The sequence below is a fragment of the Lepidochelys kempii genome, chromosome 17 (genome assembly GCF_965140285.1).
Source record: "Lepidochelys kempii isolate rLepKem1 chromosome 17, rLepKem1.hap1, whole genome shotgun sequence".
Taxonomy (NCBI): Eukaryota; Metazoa; Chordata; order Testudines; family Cheloniidae; genus Lepidochelys; species Lepidochelys kempii.
In genome coordinates this window covers 10,223,340-10,248,105 of record NC_136396.1, presented here as the reverse complement: position 1 = coordinate 10,248,105, position 24,766 = coordinate 10,223,340, and the positions used below count along the sequence as shown (strand labels likewise).

Sequence of the window (24,766 nt, the reverse complement as noted above, 5' to 3'; positions counted from 1 at the left end):
TCAAACAAGTCCAAGTTACAATAAAGTTCCATGAAGATATTTTCTATCTATGCCAGTCTGAATGGCAGATGACATTTTAAATGTCTCACTAAAATACACACTAGCAAAAATAAATCTGTCGAGAAAAGGAGACATTAAAAAAAAACCCAACATGGTTAAAACTGATCCCAAATAAGAGCTGTGGCAGATCTGCTCCCTCTGTGTAAAGAGGATTCACTCAAAACAGCAATGGTTAAACTCCACCCCTGCAAAATGGCATTGACGAGTTCCAGTCCAGTGACCTACAAAGATCCAGGCTGGGTTTTGTCTGCAGCTGTCTGTATAGTAGCTGAGGGCAGTGTTAGTCCTTTTTTCTTGTTGTGTTTCTGTTACATACTCATCGCCATCTTGTTGCAAACCCTTTTCTTGTCTGGAAGATTCGCAGGGGATCGGGGCGGGGGGTGGTTTGATTAGGCATTTTTACTTGGGAGAAGAAAAGGAGAGGGAACCCCCGGTTTGTTTGTTTTTTTTAAAGTCTCCAGGATTTTGGATCCTCCACTGAAAGGCAACCCAAGAGATGAGCATTGAGACGCTTTTGGAAGCGGCCAGATTTCTGGAATGGCAAGCCCAGCAACAACAGAAAACACGTGGTAAGGGGGGGACAGCATGTAAAATCGGAATTAGAGCTGTTTAAAGACACAGGACACCATTTTCCAAAAGCTGGAAAAAATATAGTATTTATTTTTACAAGAAAGCAGCCTGATTTCCAGTCACCCGTCGCTGCACTGTGTGTTACTGACTGTGTCTTAGGCGGGTGGAGGGTACACCGCTTTCAAAGCTGATTTTGTAAGAAAAAAGCATGGTTTCCAGTACATGATGTTCTGAATTAAAATAAATGTAAGGGATGATTGCAAAGGGGCTTGGAGTTAAATCGGTCTCCCTTTAGCCTTTCCCGTCGCCTCTGAAGCAGGCAGTCTTAATTTTTGTTGGAGCTGAGCGTTTCGTAGCGATGTGCTGACACATGCCTGTAGGCGATCGGAAAGCCCTCTTTTTCGGTAGATTAACGCTGTCTCCCTTTTTCTCTCTCATTCATCCATATGTGTGTACAATGTAGAGACTCTTATTCTTTGAATGGGAGTCTGCAAAATGCACTTTTTTTTCTTTGCTGAAAGGGTGAAAACGATCATGTTCAAAAAGTCAGAGCAATCGAAGCCTGGGTTTTTTTGTTTTTTTTTTTTGGTTCAAAACCTAAAGTGTTTAAATCATTATTATAGTGTGTCTGGGCTGGTGGGTTGAGAGGGGGTAGTTATGCGCCAAGATGACCCCCTCCCCGCCTGTCTTCACAGAACCTGCCTGCGATTTGCTTTGCGGTTGAATTCTTACAGTGGTCATTAACGTATGTAACGTGTATAGTTTTTTTTTTTCCTTGTGGGGAAAATCTCCTCCTGTATTTCAGATCTTAGGGCGGTGGCATTACTCCAGCAGAGCTGAGTGAGGGGAGGCTGCTTTTGCATAATGAAATGACATAGAGTGTCATATGATACACTCCACTGTTCCGCCTCTCTCCTTTTTTGTATGTTCTGCCTTCCTGGAAATGTGCAGAGGGGAACCTTGGGTTGGTTCCCCCCCTCCCCAAGCCAGTGGTGTGATGGGGGTGGGTGGGGAGATCCGTGCTCTCGTGCGACCTTGATTCCGTCTGTGGGGAAGGATCTGGGCCAAGGCAAAGGCAGGGCTGTAGCTTTCCTCTCCCATTTGGAATGTAGCGTGTTGCTGCGTTCCAAACTAGTTAGTTCCATGGGGGGGGAGGATGACGTGTCAAGCCCCGCCCTCTACCACGTGCGCCGGGGACACTCCCTCTGGGGCTTCTGCTGGGTTGCTTCACAGCTGCACTTTCATTCTTACAACAGAGCGTGTGGTTGGTTGGGGGAAGGGCTTCTACCAGTCGGAGCTGGGGAGATCAGAAGTGCAGGGGGTTAAAGAATATTTCCCCGCTCCTCCCCCCCCCACTGATCATCTGCTAATTAATGTTGGTGCAAGGCTTTGAAAATGTAAAGTGCAAAATATGTCTATCAGTGCATCTTCTGATGCAGGAAGAACCAGTCCTCACCCCAAGGGGTTTATAGTCTAAACTGGATAAAAATAGGGCAGCAAGGACTATACTTCGGTATTTTCCCTCCAGCTCATCTCTTTCACCCCCCCCCCACCATGTGATCTTCATCCTGCAGATAACAACGTGTGTATATGTTTTGATTATTTAATTTCTTATATTGTGGTGGCATCCATTGTGCTAGGCATGCCGAACACACACAAAGGCAGACCCGGTCCCTAAGTGCATCAATCTGATCTAGCAATTCCCACTTGCTTGCAGGGAGGCTCCTTCAGTGTTTTTGATCAATTTTAATGATAGTTTTTAAATCGTCTTCCTGTGGCTGATGACGATTTTGTGTGTGTACATGTACAACTCTTCCTTTGTGGGGATATTTTTGGCTGAATGGGTGCGGAAATCTCATTCTAATTGAACTTTAGACCTGGGCCTACATCATGATGAGCATAGTCAAAACTGAACTCAGGGCCTTTACTGGCATTCATGATAGTGGGTGCAGGAGGGTATGGGCAGGGTGAGACCTCCTGTATGAGGTAGTATAGGGTAGGGTAGGGCAGCTCCACTTCCGACCTGTCATTTTTAATCACATGGTAGGATAGTTGTAGATGCAGATGGTGCTTGATGCTTGGCAAGAATGCCACCTTTCCTGATGGATCTCTGTACTCGTGTCATTGACCTTAACCCAGATATAATTCACTTCCTGTATAACAATGTGTGTAACCTTTTCAAAAGGAGAAGATCAAGTGTGTGTGTGTTGTTAGATTAGCAATGTATTAATACAATTAGTGGCTTTCAGTTAATTATTCTCAAGCCAAGCTTCTTGAACATATTGCAGTAGAATTTTGGGATTCCCCTTTTTATTTATTCATTTTATGTGCATGTTCTCAAGGCTGCTGGAGCTCTAATGCAGCATTAGCTCAGTGACACTACTGTACCTGCTGCAAAAGCAAGAAGGAACAGTTCTCTTTGTGTGTCATTGCTGTGGGATGGAGCCGAAAATCTATTGTTTCACTGATGAGTCATGCAGGACATAGTGGATGTTGTGAAGAAAGGCAGCTTGGAGACATGAAAGGGCAGACAGCTTTCTGGTTAACTAAGAAAGGAAAATAGTCACTGTGGGCTTGTGGGCTAACATATCTTCTCCTCCCTGAGCAAGTGCTAACGTCATTGCTGAGGCCGGGAGTTGTACCTGCATCCTGGAGCAGTACAGCTTTAGGGTGAATTAAAAAATCCATGTGTACATTTAAGTCAGTGATGGTTTACAGTCTCCATATTCAGACTTGCTCACTGGTTAGTTAGTATTAATATTCTTAGCTGCACGCCAAATGCACTCTAGAAATAGAGGAGATTAAATATGTGAGACATGGTGTCAGGCTGTGCCATTCATTGCGCAGACCACCTCTCGAGAAGATGGTTATTTTTTCAGGCACCCAGAAATGTGGGAGGCCAGTCTCAGAACAAGTAGAGGAATGGCCCCAGCTGTGGCTGGCAAAGTGAGTTCAGCATGACGCAACAAGTGAGGGTCACAAACGCCCACAAGCAGGTGGCAGCGGCATGAGAGAGAAGGCACAAGGATGGCTCGGGTCAGCCAGGCTTGTGCACAGCTTGCTAGCTGCAGGGGACTTTTGTTAAAAATAGGCTTCCTGGCAGAACTGAGCTTGAGGAGGGGCTAGAGCAGGGTGAGGTGGCAAACCAAGCACAAAGGAAAAAGACGCCAAGGTGTTTTCTTGAGTTTGTAGACCCTTCCATGCAAGGATTGTCTCTTTTTTCCCCCTGCTTGTACAGCACTCAGCGCAATGGCCCCGATTCTGAGTGGGCTCTTTGGATGCTACCATATTAGAAATATTTACTACTAGTGCTCTGAGAGGAGGTCTCAATGCTGGCAAAGTAGAGAGGGTGTGTGGCAGGGGAGAGTCGATGTGAAAGGAGACCAGGTCAGAGAAATGGGTAGTAACTGTCTGGAGTACAGCCTCAAAGAAGACAGCAAGTTGTATGGACTTGATATATGGGGCAAAGAGGAAACAGTTGAGCAACTCAAAGGTGACGGAGTGACATAGGTGAAGCGATGGGCAAGAAAAAATATTTGGGGCAACTGCAAACGTGTGGGGCTGACATTGGAATCAGGAAGACCCCGGAAGAGTGTCTGCCAGTGCTGTTGGGGTTTGATATTGCTCTAGCAGGGACAGACTGGAATGCACTGGCCTTGTGGGAAAGCGAAGCAGGAAGCTGCTCGGGAGGCCCAGCTGTCCAGGGCAAACTCCAAATTCATAGACCATGTTGCTCTCCCTCTCCATTCCATTGCCGGAGAGGGAGAAAACTTTCTGCCACGACTCCTTATGCATCCACCCAGCCATGGAACTGGACGGGAAGAAATCACTGTTCTCAGAGTCCCCCCTGCTAGAGTTTCCTTTTTTTTTTTTTTGGCTAGACTATCATGTTTCTAACATGGAACTGTTCATTTGACAGAGCTAGCAGGGTAAAGATCAGGGTGTCATTTGCTGTGCTGCTCTGGGGAAAGATCCAGACACCAATAAATGCTTTAGAGCGTGGACTGTCATTTTCTGTGTATTTGTACAGCACTCTGCCCAATGGGCAAGCGACCTGTTGGCCTCCAGGCTCTTCCACAATATAAATGTTAAATGTAAAGGGGGAAGGAATTATTTGGGGGAGGAGAAGATTAAAGTAAGGCTGGTTCTGGTTTTGGAGATCCCCGTAAATGGTAAGTGTGGCAGTGGAACTTTTCACTTCAGTATTTGTTACCCATACTGGGTTCCATACTGTCTGTGACTACCTACTGTACGGGGTACATCTCTTTGCTTCCCCTGTTCAATACAAGCCTTGTGCAATGTAAGAGCAAAGCGGCACGTTGATTCACTGGCGAGAAGACAGTGACTAGGGTACAGTATATGCTGTCTCAGGAAATCTACAGTTCAAACAGGAGACCTGAGTTCTGCACCTGGCTCTGTGACTTGTGCAATATGAGTTTGGGCAAATGACTTTACTTCTCTGTGCTTCATGTGTGAAATGGGGCTATCAGTGCTGATATGCCTCCCAAGGGTGTAGTGAAGCGTAATTCACTAGTGTCTGTCAACTGCTTTGAGGTCCCTGGGCCGAGGGTGCTAAAGGGCAGAGAATTACAAAGTAGTATTAAAGCACTTGATCCTTCTTTGACCAAATACATAACACCAACTTGGGACGAGAGATACCAAGGGGGACAAATATTAATACAGTGTAAAGCATGTAGCTTTCTCTTTGACACAAAATTACAAAGGAGCCACCCTCACCCCTGGTAGTGAGAATGGAAGAGGCCAATGGACAGCCTACTGGGCGAGGCCTTTGGTTCAAGCACAGGGTGCTGATGCATTCAGCCAGTCCAGAAATCCAGATTGGCTGAACACTCTAGAGTTCTTTATAGCAGGAAGTGGAAGAATATTCCAAGGAGGTAGCGTGGCCAGTTTGAATTCTATCTAGGGCAGTGCACCCACCTGCAGAGGCTCAGTGACCTCCACCCATCTGGGCAGGCATGAGGGTCGGACTGGTCTTGGCAGTGAGTCAGGGTTGAGGAGGAAAAGATCTGCTTGAAAACAGAGGAAGCTGTAAGATCCAGTGAAGAGATCAATGGTTCTTCTGTTGTTCGACTTGCTGGGAGATCAGGCTAGCAGCTTCTATCACCAGCTGGTGTGTAATTTTTTTTCTCTCCAGATTGACCCTCTTAGTGGATTGCAGCTTGAATGTTCTCAAACGTTGGGGATTACAGCAAGGAAGAACTACTGGGAAGGCTTCATTTGCTAAATAGTCATGAAATCACATTCTTAAGGGAGTCAGCTGATCTCTGCAGAAGTGTGAAGGAGATCTCTACCCCATATATTGCATTGAACAGTTGCTTAGGAGATCTCTGAAGCATCAAGAAAAGGCCAGTAGGATACCAGGCTTGATGGAATGAACTATGTGGTCTGAGTTGAGATGGCAAATCCTGTGTTTGTAGGACTGTCATGTCACTGTCAAATCCTGTGCATAAAACATTGTCAGTTTCACAGCAGAAACAGTACTAGCTGCTTAGCATCATGTCTCTTTGGTTTAATTGTGTATCTCAGAAAGCTGGTTTCCCCTGATCACACATGTGGCTTCCAAATGTTTTGTAAAGCTGGCTCAAGTATTTCCAGAATATTTCGTATCCTCAGAAGTTACACTGATGCCTTCGCTCTTGGCTGTTCTGCATTTTCTATCAGACATACGTGGCTTTTTGTTGCTCTTCCATCCTTTCAGATGTGAAGAAAAAACTAAACCAGGTAGGGGATTGTTTACCGTAACTGGTAACCTGGGTGTTCGACTCCTTCAGTTCTCTAACGACCCAGGTAAACTAGGACATTTACTGTGTTGGGGAATTGTGTTTATAACACAGTTTGGTCTTGCCTTCGTGGATGAGATAAAACCATGCCATTAGCCACATTAACATTCCTCAGCAAAACCAAACAGTTTCTAATCCAGTTGGGAAACTACCTTGTTGTTACCCAGTGCCCCAAAATGGTAAATATTTTTCTATGTGTGGGCTGTAATGCCTTGTCTGCTGTTCAAACTGTGTTTAAAAATGGTTCTTACTAGAAAAGTGCTTGGGTGCTATGATATTTTAGTATGCCTCAGATACATGCTAACATGGTTTCAAATAGCAGCTTCAACAGGACCTAAATATGTTGTTAAGTGGTATACGACAGCACGGTGTAGGTTAGGTAGGGACCTCTGGAGTAAACGCCAGTGCATACAGGATCTAAAAGTTGTACCATGATTAAAACAGGTGCCAAGTTTCTTTGCTAAAAGATGTGCCAGGGTCTGCAAAAGATGGCACAAGTGAGAAACTGCCATCTCCATTCAGGTTGGAGCACAGACTCTGTACCACGTAAGAATATAATTAAGGGATTGTGTTTTAGAGGTGGGAACTGTGCATGTATTTTCTCTTTAAATGGACATTGTCCAGCAGCCCTCCATGAATTGCATACACACACACACGCTTCATAAAATAAAAATATCTGCTTCTTTACTAGCATTTATTTTTGTCTTGATCTTTGTTGTTGTAGTGTTGCTCTTAATTGCCAGTTGCATGCATGGATTGTTATTGTAGGGTTGCTCAAGATTGCCGCATGCCTAGTTTGCTGATGGGGAAGTTGAAACACAAAGAGGTGAATGGCGTAATTTTAGAAGTGCTGAGCTCCCCTGTTTCCGGTTGCAGGCACCCCCTGAAAATCAGCCTGTAAGTGACGCCCAAGAGCACACTGTAAGTTGCTGGCACACTAAGCACAGAACCCAGGCATCTTGATTTCACGGTCTCCCACTCTAACCACTAGCCTTACCACCTTCTTTGTCATTAGTCATGCTGCATGCAGCAGTTTGATTCTTTCCAGAGGTTAGACTCTGTTCTTCCCCAAAGAAGATGGTGGGGATTTTATTTTTTTCTTCCCTCAAAGGCTCCCAGTTCAATTGCATTGGAGCTTCACTGTGGTCAGAGAGGAGGTATGTGCCATAACGGGTGCATGGCAGGTGGACATAGTTCTGTTGATATAAACACTAGCTTGACTTTTATGAGTCTGCACAGGCCTGCTGAAACCACAGAATATATTGACAGCGGGCTGGTTTCAAGAAAATAATTGCCTCTCATATCCCTGACCTATCTTGTTACTTTACCATTTGACTAAATAGCTGTTGTGTTCACCCTTTTTATTTTTTAAACTTTATGATGAATGCAAACCTAGTACAGCACGTTAACGTGTACAGCAAATCAGGACAGGTGATCTGATGAGCAAAAGAGTATCTCTGCGTAGCTGGAATTTAAACCTTCTCTCAAGCTGGTGCTGTCTTCACAATTTGTTTGTGTTTGACACACTAAAAAGAAAGTATTTTGGATCATTGTCTAAGGAGATACGGTTGGTTAGTGGGCTGAGCAGTAAAGAAACCAGAAACTCCTGGCTTCTTCTCCTAGCTCTGCTGCTGTCTGCTTGTGTGGCCTTGGGGAAAGTCATTTAAATTCCATGGGTGATATCCTGACCCCGTGGAAGCAAATGCCATAATTCCCATTTGACTTCAATGGTGCCAGCTTTTCACCCAGCATGTTTATTTCCCTATCTGTTAAATGGGGGTAATAGTATTTATCTACCTCACAGGGTTACTGTGCTGATAAATATCCTACATTTTGGATGGCCCCTGAAGTACATGAAAAGTTACATATGTACCTAGGGCCAGACTTTCCACTGGTATGAATCGGCGTAGCTTTGTTTAAGTCAGCGGATCTGAGCCTTAGTATTTTATACATGAGTGTTTGATGGATGCATATGCTGGGCTGCTATGAAAAACTCAGGGAAGGAAGGATACCATCTGCCTCCAACCCTCCCCCACACGTTTATAGCTTTTTCATAACACTTTGTTCATGGGGATCTATAAATGCTTCAAACTTACCATTCTGCATAGACTGAATCTTGCTGTTCAGGATTGTGGGATTCCCCAGAATGAATTGCATGTAAGTGCCTGCATAATTCCATCAGGAACATAGGGATTGTCTTACCAGATCAGACAAGGCGTCTACCTAGCCCAATATCCCGTATTAAACAGTAGTCAGTACTAGCAACTTCAGAAGAAGGTGTAAGAAAGCTTGTGGTGGACAATTAGGAACCACCTGTCCATAGAGGAAGGTAATTCTTAACCTTTGGCAGAAGATGGTTCGTTTATGCCCTGAGGGATAAAGGTTTAGAGTTCTTTTGTTTTTTAAGGTGTTTTCATCCATATAATGTCTAATCTATATTATTTTTAATCTCACAAACTCTTGGCCTCAGTGGTATCGTTTCAGTGAATTGCACAGGTTAAGTGTATGTGTATGCAAATTATGAGGGACTCCTGGACAATGCCCATTTAAAGAGCAAAAGGCTTTCCTTTGATAAGTTTTCAACTTGTTGCTTTTCAGTTCTGTCGAGTGTCCACTTGTTTTTGTATAATAAAACAGAGTGAATAGGCCAGTTTACTGTCTCTGGTCCATTTGTTAGTTTATGTACCTTTGACACATCCCCTGTGATTTCCCTGTCTAAAAGAAACAAGCCCACTCTCCCTTTGTACAGAAGCCTTTCCATTGCTCTCATATTTATCACCCATTTCTGAACCGCCTCTATTTCTACTCTCTCCTCTTGGGGTTAAGGAGAAGGAGCAGGGTTGAACAGAGCATTCAAGGACAGAGGTGTCAGGGGGTCATATAATGGAAAAATCTGTGACAGTCCCAGTCAAAGTGGGGCAGCTGTCTCTTCTAGTTCTTACCTATCCGGAGAGAGATCATCTCAGTTTGGCTTCTGAGTCCACACTCTCTTGCATTGACCATACTCCTCTGCTTGTTAGGAAAGCTGCTATAATTCTTCTGATGCTCTATTTTTATTTTTCCCTAATACAACATACAGGTCCCTACAAAACCAGGAATAACCTCTATGTGTTTCAGTGTTTGCATTAATCCGAGCACACTACTAGAATCTCTTGGCTTGCTACCCCTCCCCCCTTTCTGCTTCCTGAATCTTTCTCGTAAGACTAGCAGAATCTGATTTTAAAAAAGCAAAATGTTTATCTGAGGGCACCCGGTGAAAGCCTACAAAGTGGCAATAACCTCTTGGAAGGTGATGGATGGATGCGCCATGTGTTAGCGTAGTTGTGAGGTGCTCTGGATGGCACAGACTAAATCATGCTAGTAGCAGCTGTGTTTAAAGCTGCTAATGTGATTCCTGGTTTCCCTGGACTGTATGGGGAAGAAGTTTTGTGCATGTCTGAGAGTCCCGTTAGACCCATGTTATTGACTAACTAGAGGAGGCAATTTATTGAGCTTTGTCTGCACTAGGAAACTGTGTGGTTTCGTGGGTATGAAACCCACATCCCCTCTACCACTCCCAGCACCGTTCAAATAGGGTTGGAAAGTGTTGTCCAAAAGGGCCCATTTGAGTTTATCATCCATTACAGGATATCTAGGTTTTACCCCTTAGTTCATTCTTTCATCCAGCTATCCATCCAGTTTGTTAGAAATGCCTCTCTGGAACTCTAGGTAGCCTCTATAGTCTTTAAATACAGCTGTGAGCATTCATATGGCTCAAGGTTCAGAAGTCTCTCCCATCACTACACAACTAAAATCATCTTTTGTCAACGGATTGCTACCCCATTCAAGCCACCCTTTGTGGAAACCTGGATATAGATAGGCCTTGCAGTTTTCCCCCAAAGTCGGTAGATCCAGGTTCTGACAGACCAAATGAGGAAAGAATTCTACAGGTCAGAACCTCCTCCTGAAAATATCCTGCTACTAGCTATACAGCTTGAAGTGTTCAAACAGGTTTGTGCACTGTTCCGGGTTAGCCTTTTTCTCTGAAAAATAACACTGGCCTTGTTGGCCATGGAATCAGTGCCGGAAGCCCGCTTGCAACAATATGGCAGAATTTTAACTCTGATCTGGAGAGAGCTCTTGTCAGCGTGGCGGTAAGCAGACCACTTAGGCTCTTATCAAGTCAATTCCACAAGGAACAGGCAAGTTTTGAGCTTTCCTGAGCCGCTGATGGAAGATGCCACGGAGGTAAAGAGTTGCAGTGATGCTATTAATTGTGCCACAAGAGGACACGGCCCTGTTTTGCTAAGCAGATGCCTGGGCGCACCACCCAGTGTGACACCTGTTCCCTCTTTGATCCCGTTTATTAGAAATGACTGTGAAAAAACCCTTGCATGAAGATGAATATTGATGTTCTTGTGAACTAGGAGACAGCCTGGATGCTTGTTGCACCATGGGGAGCCCTTGATATCAAAGAAGCTGTGAAGGCCGGTGACTCCAATGCTTGGGTGCTGTCCTTTGATAAGTAGACGTCTTTACATTCTTAGCTGCTTCTCGTTTGCAAATATGAGAGTGGAAATTTCAAACGCACTCCATGTGCTCCCATTGACTTCAGTGGGAATAGAATTAGCCCAGTGCTAACTGCTTTTGAAAATCCCACTCTTGCAGCCTTTTGACCAGTAAGCTGTGGTGAACTGTACTTCTGTAACTGGAATCTAATAAACCTGGTATTGCATGCTCTGTATTTAGTGTTGCATAAAATAGTGCCAAACAAATATACCATTTAAAGAGACAGATGGTTAACACACAGTTCCAGCGCTGCCATGACTCAATGTGACTTTGAGTAAGTCACTTAACCAGCCTGTGGCTTACTGTCCAGAATCTCTAAAACTGAAATATTAATTCACCCACCTGCCAGAAGCATCATGAGTCTTAATTCATCTACATATCTGAGATCCTTGGCTGGAAGTTGCGAGAGACGTGCTAAGGATTTTTGTTATAACAAGTAATTTTCTTATTTTCTTTTGAAATAAGTTTTATTAAAGTAAGCACAGATTTACAGTTAACATTTGAGCTGCATATTTAAATAGTTTGTAGTTCCATTGGGTTTCTACAGGCTTTCTGATAGATCTCAAGCCATCCCAATTTGCAATTCACAGTCTCTCATGTGAGTGTTTGTTTAGAGAACATGGGACTGGATTCCATGAAAAGTCCCTTCTTGCTGCAGGGTCTTGCATGGAAGCCATTCAGCTGAAAAATAGCTTCTTATAAGAATAAACTGGTTTTCTGAGTATTCCTTCAAAAAAAGCAGCTGATGCCCAATAGAAAAAAAAACTGAAAAAAACATCCTATTTAGAAACGACTAAGGGCCTATCATATGATGCAGTGCAGGCAGTAGTAAATCACGTGCCATTTGTGGTTGTTCTGTCTGCTGAAGCCATAGTTTTACATTTTCACATCTGGATTCTGTATACCGTTGTACCTTCCGCCGATTTCAGACGGTCAGACCCTTGGTGCGCTCCAGGGAAAGGGGCTCGGTTATTCTACAGCCTTACCCTTTGAAGGCCGGGGCATTAGTGCTTTTGTATAAATTGTGTCATGATGACTAACGGGGAAAAAATAAACCCTGATCTTTCCTTTGGCTTCTTTTTCCTCTGAGTGGTTTTTCTCTTGGCAAGTAGGCACTAACATGTAAATAACACAAAAAACACCCCACCCCACCCCAAAATGGGAGCGTAACAGACAAAGCTCTAGATCTGCTGCTTTGGGAAACTGCCAGCAGTGGAGACCTGATGGCACAAGGGCCTGAAGCAGATCATCAGAAGCCATTTTGAGAGAGAAAGGGCTGCAAATATAAGTGTACTTAAGGATGAGTTTTGAAGCCAGGTGTGATGTTGTAACTTGAGTTCCTTCCAACTGTGCCTGGCCAGGGACCTCACATGTTATCTGCGGGCCAGCGGCATCTCATTTGTCCAAGCCTCTTGTGTTAGACACCCCTGCTAAGCTTGAAGGGCATCTCTTTATTACCTGAAGACCAGCTTTGGCTCTGTTACTCTGGGGGTTCACATAACACCACTCTGAGGGTCTTATTTAGAAATCTCCCCTCCCAGGCTGGGGTAAGATCTCCCTAGCAGAGTCCTTGGGAGAATAAGGTTAAACGATTTTCCCTTCTACCTGTGTTGAATTGAGTTCCCACCCCATCCTTGGTTTTGAATTTAAGGGCCCTATATCCAGTCAAGAATGAGATTCTATGTCAGCTGACTGTGTGCATCCTAAAACCCTAGAAACTGAAGCTGGAAGTTTCGTAGCACTTTGTCTGATCTCTTTTGAGATGTCAAATCCTTTGAAGTGTTCTATTTTTTTCCCCACTCAGAAATGCATAGGGACAACTAGATCCAGCTCTTGACCAACTGGACTTGAATTAGGGTTTTAGGAGTAGATTGGTGATTGTGGTGAGGGGAGGTATGCCCTGCCCAACAAGCTGTCCATCCCCCATAAAGTAAGGTAAAGTAGGTGTGCCCCTTCCTCTCACTTAGCAGCTTATAGGATCTTGCAGTCATTTCCTTCTCTGTTCATTTAGATTGGGTTATGAGTGTTGCTTAGTTTTCTGAGAGAGTTTCAAATAAGCATGTCATAGTGAAACCTCCAATAGCCTCTCTTAGTTGATGCTGCAGAATGCCTTTCTCCGTAAAGACTGATTTGATTTGCTTACACAGATATGCTCATATTTCTTCTGACTGGGGAAACAGGGACTCAAGCTTTTTGGCGGTAGTAGTGCCTGGTGACTAATCTTCTTCACCTGAATTGTAATAGCAAACAGTACTTCCGTAGAAAGTTAGAAAGGATGGCTTTGCGGGGTGGGCATCAGCTAGGCATACCTACCCTTCCTAGAACCACACTTTCAAATCCCAGCAGGTTTGACTTCATCCCTTAGAGTGTGGTAGTGTCCGAGCACAGGACTGGGAGCCAGGATCTCCTGAGTTCTAGTCCTTGCTCTGCTGCCGACTCCCTCCATGGCTTTGGGCAAATGGCTTATCGTTGGCTGCCTTTCCCACAGCTGAAGCGTCACTGACTCCCACTTCGAAATCCTCTGGGGTTCAGCTGCTGCGGTGGAAAATAGCTGCTTCCTGGCTCTGTCCCCTCCTGTTCCCCAGAAATACACCGCAGGGCTTCAGCAAAAGGGTTTCTGCAGGGCTCCAGGGTGGGAGATGATATCATGGATTGATGATAAATCAAAGCCCTGTCTCTTCTGGACTGACATTAAAGATACCAGGGTACATTCATAAGAGTGGTAATTTGTCTCAGGTCCTTTTTGCCAGTATTTCAGCTTTCTACCACTTTGGCAGACAGTGTCACACCTTAGAGGTGAATGCATTTCAGTGGCAATTTGCATACAAACAACTAGTGAAACATGGAAGTCCCGGATGACTGGAAAAAGGCTAACGTAGTGCCAATCTTTAAAAAAGGGAAGAAGGAGGATCCTGGGAACTACAGGCCAGTCAGCCTCACCTCAGTCCCTGGAAAAATCATGGAGCAGGTCCTCAAAGAATCAATCCTGAAGCACTTGCATGAGAGGAAAGTGATCAGGAACAGCCAGCATGGATTCACCAAGGGAAGGTCATGCCTGACTAATCTAATCGCCTTTTATGATGAGATTACTGGTTCTGTGGATGAAGGGAAAGCAGTGGATGTATTGTTTCTTGACTTTAACAAAGCTTTTGACATGGTCTCCCACAGTATTCTTGTCAGCAAGTTAAGGAAGTATGGGCTGGATGAATGCACTATAAGGTGGGTAGAAAGCTGGCTAGATTGTCGGGCTCAACGGGTAGTGATCAATGGCTCCATGTCTAGTTGGCAGCCGGTATCAAGTGGAGTGCCCCAAGGGTCGGTCCTGGGGCCGGTTTTGTTCAATATCTTCATAAATGATCTGGAGGATGGTGTGGATTGCACTCTCAGCAAATTTGCGGATGATACTAAATTGGGAGGAGTGGTAGATACGCTGGAGGGGAGGGATAGGATACAGAAGGACCTAGACAAATTGGAGGATTGGGCCAAAAGAAATCTGATGAGGTTCAATAAGGATAAGTGCAGGGTCCTGCACTTAGGATGGAAGAATCCAATGCACCGCTACAGACTAGGGACCGAATGGCTAGACAACAGTTCTGCGGAAAAGGACCTAGGGGTGACAGTGGACGAGAAGCTGGATATGAGTCAGCAGTGTGCCCTTGTTGCCAAGAAGGCCAATGGCATTTTGGGATGTATAAGTAGGGGCATAGCGAGCAGATCGAGGGACGTGATCGTTCCCCTCTATTCGACATTGGTGAGGCCTCATCTGGAGTACTGTGTGCAGTTTTGGGCCCCACACTTCAAGAAGGATGTGGATAAATTGGAGAGAGTCCAGCGAAGGGCAACAAAAATGATTAGTGGTCTAGAACACATGACTTATGAGGAGAGGCTGAGGGAGCTGGGATTGTTTAGCCTGCAGAAGAGAAGAATGAGGGGGGATTTGATAGCTGCTTTCAACTACCTGAAAGGGGGTTCCAAAGAGGATGGCTCTAGACTGTTCTCAATGGTAGCAGATGACAGAACGAGGAGTAATGGTCTCAAGTTGCAGTGGGGGAGGTTTAGATTGGATATTAGGAAAAACTTTTTCACTATGAGGGTGGTGAAACACTGGAATGCGTTACCTAGGGAGGTGGTAGAATCTCCTTCCTTAGAGGTTTTTAAGGTCAGGCTTGACAAAGCCCTGGCTGGGATGATTTAACTGGGAATTGGTCCTGCTTCGAGCAGGGGGTTGGACTAGATGACCTTCTGGGGTCCCTTCCAACCCTGATATTCTATGATTCTATGTTACCATCCTTTGTGATGAAAGACCATCTTGGAAATACTGAGATATTGATTGTGATTTATTTTCACTTGAATAATACATATATGGATAATACATAATAATAATATGTGGAATGAGAACAGAGCATCTTGCTAGCAGCCTGGAATTTGAGTGAAGTACTTGGATCAGCAACAGTTGGGGAAAAAATGATGGGGAAGAAACGGCTGGTACTTTTCCTGTGGGCACATTTTTGCTGTGTTAATGAAGGCCCAGCCCAACACTGGAGATATCTGTCAAACCACATCATACTAGAAAGATGTTAAGGGTTTGGAGAAGAGCCATGAGAATGATTAAAGGATTAGAAAATATTCCTTAGAGTGGTAGACTCAAGGAGCTCAATCTAGTTAGCTACAAAGAGAAGGTTAAGGGGTGACTTGATCACAGTCTCTAAATACCTGCATGGGGATCAGATATTTGATAATGGGCTCTTCAGTCTAGCAGAAAAGGTAGAACATGATGAAATATCTAGAAGTTGAAGGTAGACAAATTCAAACTGGAAATAGGAAATAAGGCATACATTTTTAACAGTGAGAGTAATTAACCATTGGAACAATTTACCAAGGTTGTGGTATATTCTCCATCACTAACAATTTTTAAATCAAGAGTGGTTATTTTTCTAAAATGTGTGCTCTAGAAATTATTGGGGGAAGTTTATGGCTTGTATTATACTGGAGGTCAGTCTAGATCACAATGGTTCCTTCTGGTCTTGGAATCTGTGACTCTATGACTACAGAGAAAAAGAATAGACGATAGAAAGCAGATGGGGGGGAAGGCGTTTGCATCTCTTACAGAGGAAGGAGTGAAGAGTGCGAGCCCCAGAGCCAGGAGAGTATAACCCCTGGCATTCAAGGTGTGCCTAAAGCGAGGCAGATGCCAAGTGCAGCTGGTCAGCACTCACCCTCCTGCTATGCACGTGGCGGACAAGCTAGTGCCGAGTGCATGTGTGCTGTGTGGAGAATGTAGTTTGTGAGGATTGTGCCTGTATGTCATAATTCTGCATAAAAACGGTCACGGGTGAAAGGCCCATAGGAAAGTTTAAAGGCAAATTGAACCATAAGGTGTGTAGTTTTATCCCCATGTGTCTTGCTCCTGTCCTTTTCTTCTTGAAAGGTCTCTTCCATTCGAACCAGTGCCTCCAGCCAAGACCAGATTTAGTATTTTGCTCTGATATAATGAAGGATTTTTTTTTTGAGACAGCATCCTCCTCAATCTCTCATTGCTCAGAAATTCCCCCCACCTCCTCCCCCTCCCAAAAAATAACCCTCCTTCAGCTTGCCACATGGACAGCATCAATCTTATAAAGTAAAGGAGTACTTGTGGCACCTTAGAGACTAACCAATTTATTTGAGCATGAGCTTTCGTGAGCTACAGCTGTACTTTTGATTTGGTACTTTCCTGAAACAGGGATGCTCTTCCTCCCACATGAATCAGGCTCCTCAGTGCCCAAGGTGAAATTTTTGAGGATCCTAAGAGCTGCCTCTGTAAAATCAGGTGACAGTATCCTGCCTTTCCTAGGGGGGATGGACTTGACCATCTAATAATACTTAGCTCCTATTTCATCCATCAGTTTCAAAGTACTTTGAAGAGGAAGATAAATATAATTAGCCCCATGTTACTGATGGTAAAACGGAGGTGGAGTGATTTTGGCAAATGTCACAGAGCAGGTTGAAGGTAGAGCCAGGGATAGAATCTAGGTTTCTTGATTCCCACTTCAGTGGAGAATAAAGGGGTGAATGGTTGGGGTCAAGCCAGGTCGGAAAATAACTCAACCCTCTTAGGCGCAGGTTGGGTCAGGTGGGCTTGAGTCCAGATTAGGCTTAAAAACTAGGCCCGAGCAGAGCTCTAATCCAGTGCCCTATTCACTGTAATAGATCCTGACTTAATAGACTCTCATTACTATGAGCCTTCTACATTTGAGAAATGGATGTTGAACTATCAACTGGAGAAGAGGGTGAAATACAGCTAAACAGAAGTATATTCAGTAGAGATGGGAGGGAGCAGCTGGGGTTGGGTTTTGTCATTTTTATCTGAACTACCAAAACTCAGGAATGCATACCTCACTCCATCTCCTATTCACACCTGAATCCAGGCCCACACATGTGCCATTGCCTACTTCCCAGCTGTTCTCTACCTTTGTGTCAGCAGGGAACCACGTCTTGAGGGAGGGATTGGCTCCACCGTCACTCACCCTGCATGTTCTTGTCATCCGTTTCTCATCTTCTCAGTCCCTCTCTCTGCAATCTGGGGTCTGCAAAAGCAGAAAATAGTCTTCCTATTTCCAACAGTAGTTTATGTACAATAGCCTTGTCCTGCCATTTTCCAAACACAGCCTAGAGTGGTCTCAGTAGATTACAGGAATGAGGACGTGAGATGCATCATGAGTATTATTTATTTTACAATGGTAAACCAAAGGTATTGTGTTGCTTTTGAAGTCTAAGACCCTAACGTGAAAAAAAAAACCAGCTTCCTCCCTATCCCTTCTTTGTCAAAGTCTGTCCTCTTTCCCTATTCCCGACGGGGAGACTCCCACCAGAAAGATCAAATCAAAGTATGCATTCATTTCAGAACTCAGTTGTTTGTAGCTACAGTGTCCCTCCCAGACATTTATAAGCAAACTTCAGCTCTATGGCATTGTCCTCCATACAGCTGCTTATTGCTTCAGTCCACTTGGGATGCTGGGATAGGTGGTGTTTGCTGTAACATAAGACGCTTATGTTGGTGCTGCACTAAAACATGAAATGACCAAAATGCGCCAATACAGCTGGTCTTTAAAAGCTGAGCTAAGATCCATTTCTAGCACAACTCAACAGGATTTATCTGTTCCATTTCCCCCAGTCCTACCCCATGAAGCAACCAAACTGCCAGGAAAGGAATCCTGTGTTTAATAAACAGTTATTGTACTTGTTATTCAATATACACTACTAACATTTTTATGGAGGGGCCTGTTTCCACACAAAGAAACAGAGCGTCATCTCCGGTTAATGGTAAAAGGCAAGATTTTCAAAGGCATACAGGCCAATTAGGCACCCAACCCACATTAAAATCCAATGGGATTTTACCTTTAAAAATTTAGCCCTAATTGCCTTAAATTCTTTTGGAAATTTCAGCCAATAGGCACATAAATAGACATAAACTACATGATTCAGAGAGAGAGGGAAAAGAATTAAACAAACCCCTGCAGACCGATCCCCCACCCATTGAAACGGGTGTAAATTGGGAGTAAGTACATTGAATCACACTGATGTAAAACTGGCGTGCAGTCAGTCAAAGCTGCTGTGTGGCATGTACAAGTTAAGAGAGTAATTTTTGAGTGTTCCCAGCTACCTGAAGTATTAGATGGTTCAGATATACACTGAAATGCGTCAGTATGTTGGACCTGCTTCTCCTCGCATGGACTGCAGCGAAGTTCTGATTTACACCAAGAGAATTAGGCCCAATGCATAACTCGCTGCATGTAGAGTTATGAAATGTTATCTCTCAATAGTCCAGCATGAGTATATAAAGCATACATATAGCAAAGCGGACTGATTTGGCAAAGGCAAAAAGAAAAGGAATAGAATCATAGAATATCAGAGTTGGAAGGGACCTCTGGAGGTCATCTAGTCCAACCCCCTGCCCAGAGCAGGACCAATCCCCAACTAAATCATCCCAGCCAGGGCATTGTCAAGCTTGACCTTAAAAACTTCTAAGGAAGGAGATTCCACCACCTCCCTAGGTAATGCATTCCAGTGTTTCACCACCCTCCTAGTGAAAAAGTTTTTCCTAATATCCAACGTAAATCTCCCCCACTGCAACTTGAGACCATTATTCTTTGTCCTATCATCTCCTATCACTGAGAATAGTCTAGATCCATCCTCTTTGGATCCACCTTTCAGGTAGTTAAAAGCAGCTATCAAATCCCCCCTCATTCTTCTCTTCCGTAGACTAAACAAGACCAGTTCCCTCAGCCTCTCCTCATAAGTCATGTATTCCGGACCCCTAATCATTTTTGTTGCCCTTCGCTGGACTCTCTCCAATTTCTCCACATCCTTCTTGTAGTGTGGGGCCCAAAACTGGACACAGTACTCCAGATGAGGCCTCACCAATGTCGAATAGAGGGAAACGATCATATCCCTCGATCTGCTGGCAATGCCCCTACTTACACACCCAAAAATGCCATTGGCCTTCTTGGTAACAAGGGCACACTGTTGACTCATATCCAGCTTCTCGTCCACTGTCACCCTAGGTCCTTCTCTGCAGAACTGCTGCCTACTCCAAAAGAAAAGGAGTACTTGTGGCTCACTGTAGCTCACGAAAGCTTATGCTCAAATAAATTTGTTAGTCTCTAAGGTGCCACAAGTCCTTCTTTTCTTTTTGCGGATACAGACTAACACGTCTGCTACTCTGAAACTTGGCAAAGGCAGACGCTCTTTACACGTGGATTATGAATGCTGACGGGCTGTCCAGTTAGGAGCACTAATAACAGCAGGGATCCTTCAAATTGTAGTCTTGCAAAATGTGGTTGTCTTGAAAGGCAGCAGCCTGCTCCTTCAGTGAACTTCTGCATTCTTGACAGTGGCCGCTCCTGACTGGTGGTAGCAGGCTTTCTGTGTAGCTCTGTCCACAGAACTAGTACTTGTAATTGCATCCTAAGAAAATTTCCAGGCCAGTTGAAGGGGAGGCGTTTGGCTTAAGCCCAGCAGATTATTAGGTAACGGAGTTAGAGTCCCTGACGCTGTGTCTTTAGTGTGTGTGGCTTTAGTACTAGTCCGCTGGTCAGAGAATGTTGACTCTGCTTCCCATATCCTCATGTGACATGATTTGCTGTCTCTTCTGTTTCTGTTGCTCGTCCTCCTTTATTATGTGCAGCCACTGTAGTTGGGTTGGCAGCTGAACTAAAATCCTCAGCCCGAGGGACTGAAATCTATTCACAGAACATAGGCAGCTTGAGCAGTGGGAGTGAAAGTTTCCCCATTCCAGCGTGCCTCCTTTGTGACCTAGAGAGACCCCCAGGGATCAGAGGGCAGTTCAGCGTTCATGGTCCACTCAGACCTTGTTCTCTCTGCTGAGAGTGCGAAAAGGGGGTCACAGTTCTGAGGGTGAGTTTTGGGATGTTGACCCCTGTTCAGCAATCCGTGTGGGCCAGAAATACTGGTGACTTGTATGTGAATGTCATAAACATCACATGTGTCCTACGTATTGGATTTGTATGAGATCACATACTGGCTTGTAGGTGAACTAATATGAAAGTGGCCTTTTATGTGTGTGTGGACGGTAATATCTGAGATATAGTATGCAATTTGCTTCTATATCTGGGCATATGAAGCAGATGGGAGAAACTTGCCTGAGACCACCCAAGTTATTTCATATAGACTACTAAAGAGCTCTTAGATGGACTTCTTAAAATCATAGACTCATAGAAATGTAGGGCTGGAAGGGAGTTCAAGAGGTCATCTAGTCTCACAATGAGGCAGACAAGTGTTTGTCTCACCTGTTGTTAAAAACCTCCAATGATAGGATATCCACAATCTCCCTAGGTAACCAGTGCTTAACTCTCTTTAAAGTTAGTAAGTTTTTCCTAATATCTCACCTGAATCTCCCTTGCTGCAAACCAAGCTGATTGCTTCTTATCCTACCTTCCGTGGACAGGGAGAATGATTGATCACCAACTTCTTTATAACCACGTTTTACGTATATGAAGACTGTTATCGCTAAACTAAACATGCCCATTCCTTTCAGTCTTTCCTCACAGGTCCTGTTTGCTAAGTCTCTTATCATTTTTGTTGCTGTCCTTTGGATTTTGTCCAATTTACTCCCCGCTTCCTTAAAGTCTAGCGCCCAGAGCTGGACACAGCACCCCAGCTGAGGCCTCACCAGTGGGGCACAGGTATAAAACTGAGAAAGGGCAGAGAGTCCCCTGTGGTTTGATGGAGCCGCAGGCACTGTTTCCATCCCATGGAATCTGCTTCCCTCAGGTATATCTGGGGTAATCAAGACAGGTGTCTGAGGCACAATTTTCAGGAGCAGTGCCGGTTCAGGCCCTTCGTGTTTGTACACAACTCGGGTCATTGCCCTGCTGGGGTCAGATTTGGGCGAAAACACCCTTGAAATGAATCCTGTAGCGCAAGGGAGCCCAGCATTTGTGATGCCGAAGGTCCGATGGGCAGCTTTTCGGCAGCTGCAGGCCATATTCTGGGGTCTTGCACTATTTTTATCCTGACTTAAGTAGCAGGAGCCAGGACAGACATTCATTCATCATTGACTTCAGCTGAGTTATCCCAAGGATGAATTTGGTTTTAGGATTTACCAGCCCTAACCAGACTTGCAGTAAGTCCAGGAGTTTCTGTTTTCAGACTCCCATAAGGCCAATATTTTACTTCTTACAACTAGTTAGAGGTTGTCCTTCCATCCATCATAGGCAGTAAAAACTGGCACCAGTGTGACATACCCCTTGCTTCTGTGAGCACAACAACCAAGCAGCTCTGATGCTGGAGTACCTGCTCAAACATGCAAATAGAAAACAATTAGTCATCAGGTCACCGGGATCGAATTTCCTCTTGCATTCTGTGCCAGGGCCATCCTAGTGGTTCTGGCTGCAAACCAGGCAGCAAATTGGAGCAAAAGAATTGCAAACAAAGGGCTTTTATTTATTAGTTCTTAATGTTGTTCAGTTTAAGTGAATCAGTCAGAAATGGTTGGTAACTCAGGTTTCAAATCATTTACATCAGTGGATTCCTGCTGATGGGTTTTTGCCCTTACATCTTCCTTTTAAAAAAAATATGTCAATAATGTTATTTTCCCAATATAGCTTATATTAGAGGAGGTCAGAATCAAGGTTGGCATCCCAGTCCAAACACTGCCCCTGCTTTGAGGACGTCCGGATCCCACTTCATCACCTTGATTTCTGTAACAGGCTGAATCCAAATGCTGCATATGAATGTCCCGCGACCGTAGGAGAGTCCAGATCACATGTGAAACTCCTTCCAAGCCGTGGAGTTTCACATGCTTTCCAGCCAAAGTGCCCCCTCCCTGGAAGGAATGGAAACCTAGTCCAAATGTTGCCTTCAGATTTTCTAGATCAGTGGTTCTCAAAGTTTTGTATTGGTGACCCCTTTCACACAGCAAACCTCTGAGTGCAACCCCCCTTATACATTAAAACACTTTTATATTTAGCACTGTTATAAATGGTGGAGGCGAAGTGGGGTTTGGGGTGAAGGCTGACAGCTCGTGACCTCCCATGTAATAACCTCGCTACCCCCTGAGAGGTCATGACCCCCAGTTTGAGAACTCCTGCTCCAGATGCTGAAGTGATGAACCAGCAAGTCCTTGGACCAGTCTATGGTCCGACTGGGTTTATGCTTTGCTTATAACTGCTGCTGAGAAATCAACCAGGATTCTCAACATCTGTAGGCAGCAGCTGTAATAAAGGAGTAAAAGGGAGGCTTCTTTCCCTCTTCTGCCTCAGCCAGTAGGAACCACGCTGAGCTGCCCTCAGCTGGAATTTGCTCTTTGCATATTTTACAGGGCCTGCTGCAGTTACTCTTCCTTCTGAGTTTTGTATCCCCTCCCTGACATGCACTTGGCCAAAGTCTGCTTTCAGTTACTCTACTGCAAGCCTGGTTGATTCCAATCAGGCCTGTGCCAGTTTATCTGAGCGCAAAATTGGGCCTGAATACTTCTCTGTGCGTGGGTTGGTGGGAGGAAATATCCTGTATCATGTCAGACAGCAAGCGTGCATGTTGGAATGGGACAAAAGTTCTCTCAGAATCTGGAAGAACACTTTATTCCCCCACCTCCTTCCCCGCTTGCCCCACTAAGCAACTTAACGAATACGAAAAGCTTTTGTTTTTAACGGAGGGAAACGGCCATGAAGTGGAACTGAGCTTTCAGCTTTGTGTATGTGAAAAGGATTGTTTAGCTGTGTGTGTTGGAAGATTGCTTGGTTTGGGGTTTTTGTTTTTTGTTTTGTTTAACTTTTATTTAGGTATTCCCTAAGGGGAATATTTTTATCACAGGTGTTTATCTCTCTCCTACAAAAGGGAAATCCCCTATTAAATGTAGGTTGATGTGGGTTTCTGTTTGTTGGTTTAAGTTGGCTACTCTTCCCTCGTACAGTGCATCCGATGAAGTGAGCTGTAGCTCACGAAAGTAGTCTCCAAGGTGCCACAAGTCCTCCTTTTCTTTATGGGAATAGGGGCCATCGAAGAAGTAGGTGGACAGTAGGGGAATTACGTTACGTTTTAAATAAAGCTGGTGATGGGATGTGTGGATGAAGACCAGTATTTGCTGTTTTGAATTCATTACTGACTCAGGGCCAAATTCTGCCCTGTTTTACAATCCACAGTAACTAAAATGCTTCAGTGGAGTTACTCTGGATTTACATCAATGGCATAGTGTTATTTACATTGTGGTAGCACCTAGGGGCCCCAAATGAGAGCAGGGACCCATTATAGTAGACTCTGTACACGCAGATAATGAGAGATGATCCCAGTCTAAACAGAGACCCAGACAGAGAAAGCATCTTGCCCAAGGTCATACAGCAAATCAGTGTCAGAGCCAGGAATAGAACCCAGGTTTTCTGACTCGTAGTCCAGAGCCCTCTCCATTGGACCACACTGCTTCCGTAATACAGAGGTTATCATGTCTAGCTTCAGGAGGTGAAGATGCCAACTGTGCTAGAATAAGCAAGTGCTCAAATTCCACTTGCTCAAAATCCCCTTTTCTGGCATTACGAACTTCCTTTATATCCATCCTGTTTTGATGCTGCTGTTTGGGGGGAAAGTAGTAAAAAAAATGGAGGTGCTGGTGTGCAGAGTAAATGTCTTCATTGAGTCAGACACCTTACACACCCACAAGGCCTCCTGCTTGACAGTGCAAGCAAACCACTAGTTTCTCCAGTAGACAGTTGTGTTTAACAATTGGGGATGTTTCTTGCATCTTCCTGCGAAGTATTTGGTACCGGCCACTGTCAGAGACAGGATACAAGGCTAGATGTATCACTGCTCTGATACAGCCTGGTAATTTCTTTGTTCCTAAGTATTTGTAGATCATTAAGGGGGAGGAGGGGTCATTGGTACACAGATGCAGTCAGTGGACCAGATTCGTGACTCCAATCGCTCATTAAAACTTGAGGGCAGTGGATTATCTGCCCATTTCAAAGGAGAGAGTTTGTTTTCTAGATGTTTGATTTAAAGCTGAGAGGTGTCGAGATGCCAAGTCTGTCAGTTTGTATAAATAAATTTCAATTGTGCCATATTTGCACAATGAAAGCCAGAGACCTGGAATGTATTTATTGAGGTTTATTTTGCTAGTCAGGACACACACATTTTGTCTGGTGGTATAAAAACACATGGCCACATGCATGTCAAAGTTAAGTTAAAGGGTCTGACTATAACGCACACTGGCAAAGAAATGTAGTTTATGAGCCTCACTCTCCTCTCTGAACAGTTTCACGTCAGTCTGTGGGTTTCAGTCGGATTCCTCCTCACTG

General features: G+C 44.5%; 1 protein-coding gene across 3 annotated transcripts in view; it reads left to right on the top strand.

Annotated features, from left to right (window-relative positions):
• Positions 1 to 322: 322 nt before the first annotated feature.
• The window catches only part of MNT (MAX network transcriptional repressor), a 68,919-nt gene continuing 44,475 nt past the window's right edge, over positions 323 to 24,766 (top strand). For 2 of the 3 annotated variants that reach the window (XM_073315919.2, XM_073315917.2), the window contains exon 1: positions 323 to 629. In XM_073315919.2, coding sequence (XP_073172020.1) covers positions 557 to 629 — 73 coding nt within the window. In that variant the 5' untranslated portion in view covers positions 323 to 556. The remainder of the gene's footprint in view (positions 630 to 24,766) is intronic. The other variant, XM_073315918.2, reaches the window with a different exon arrangement.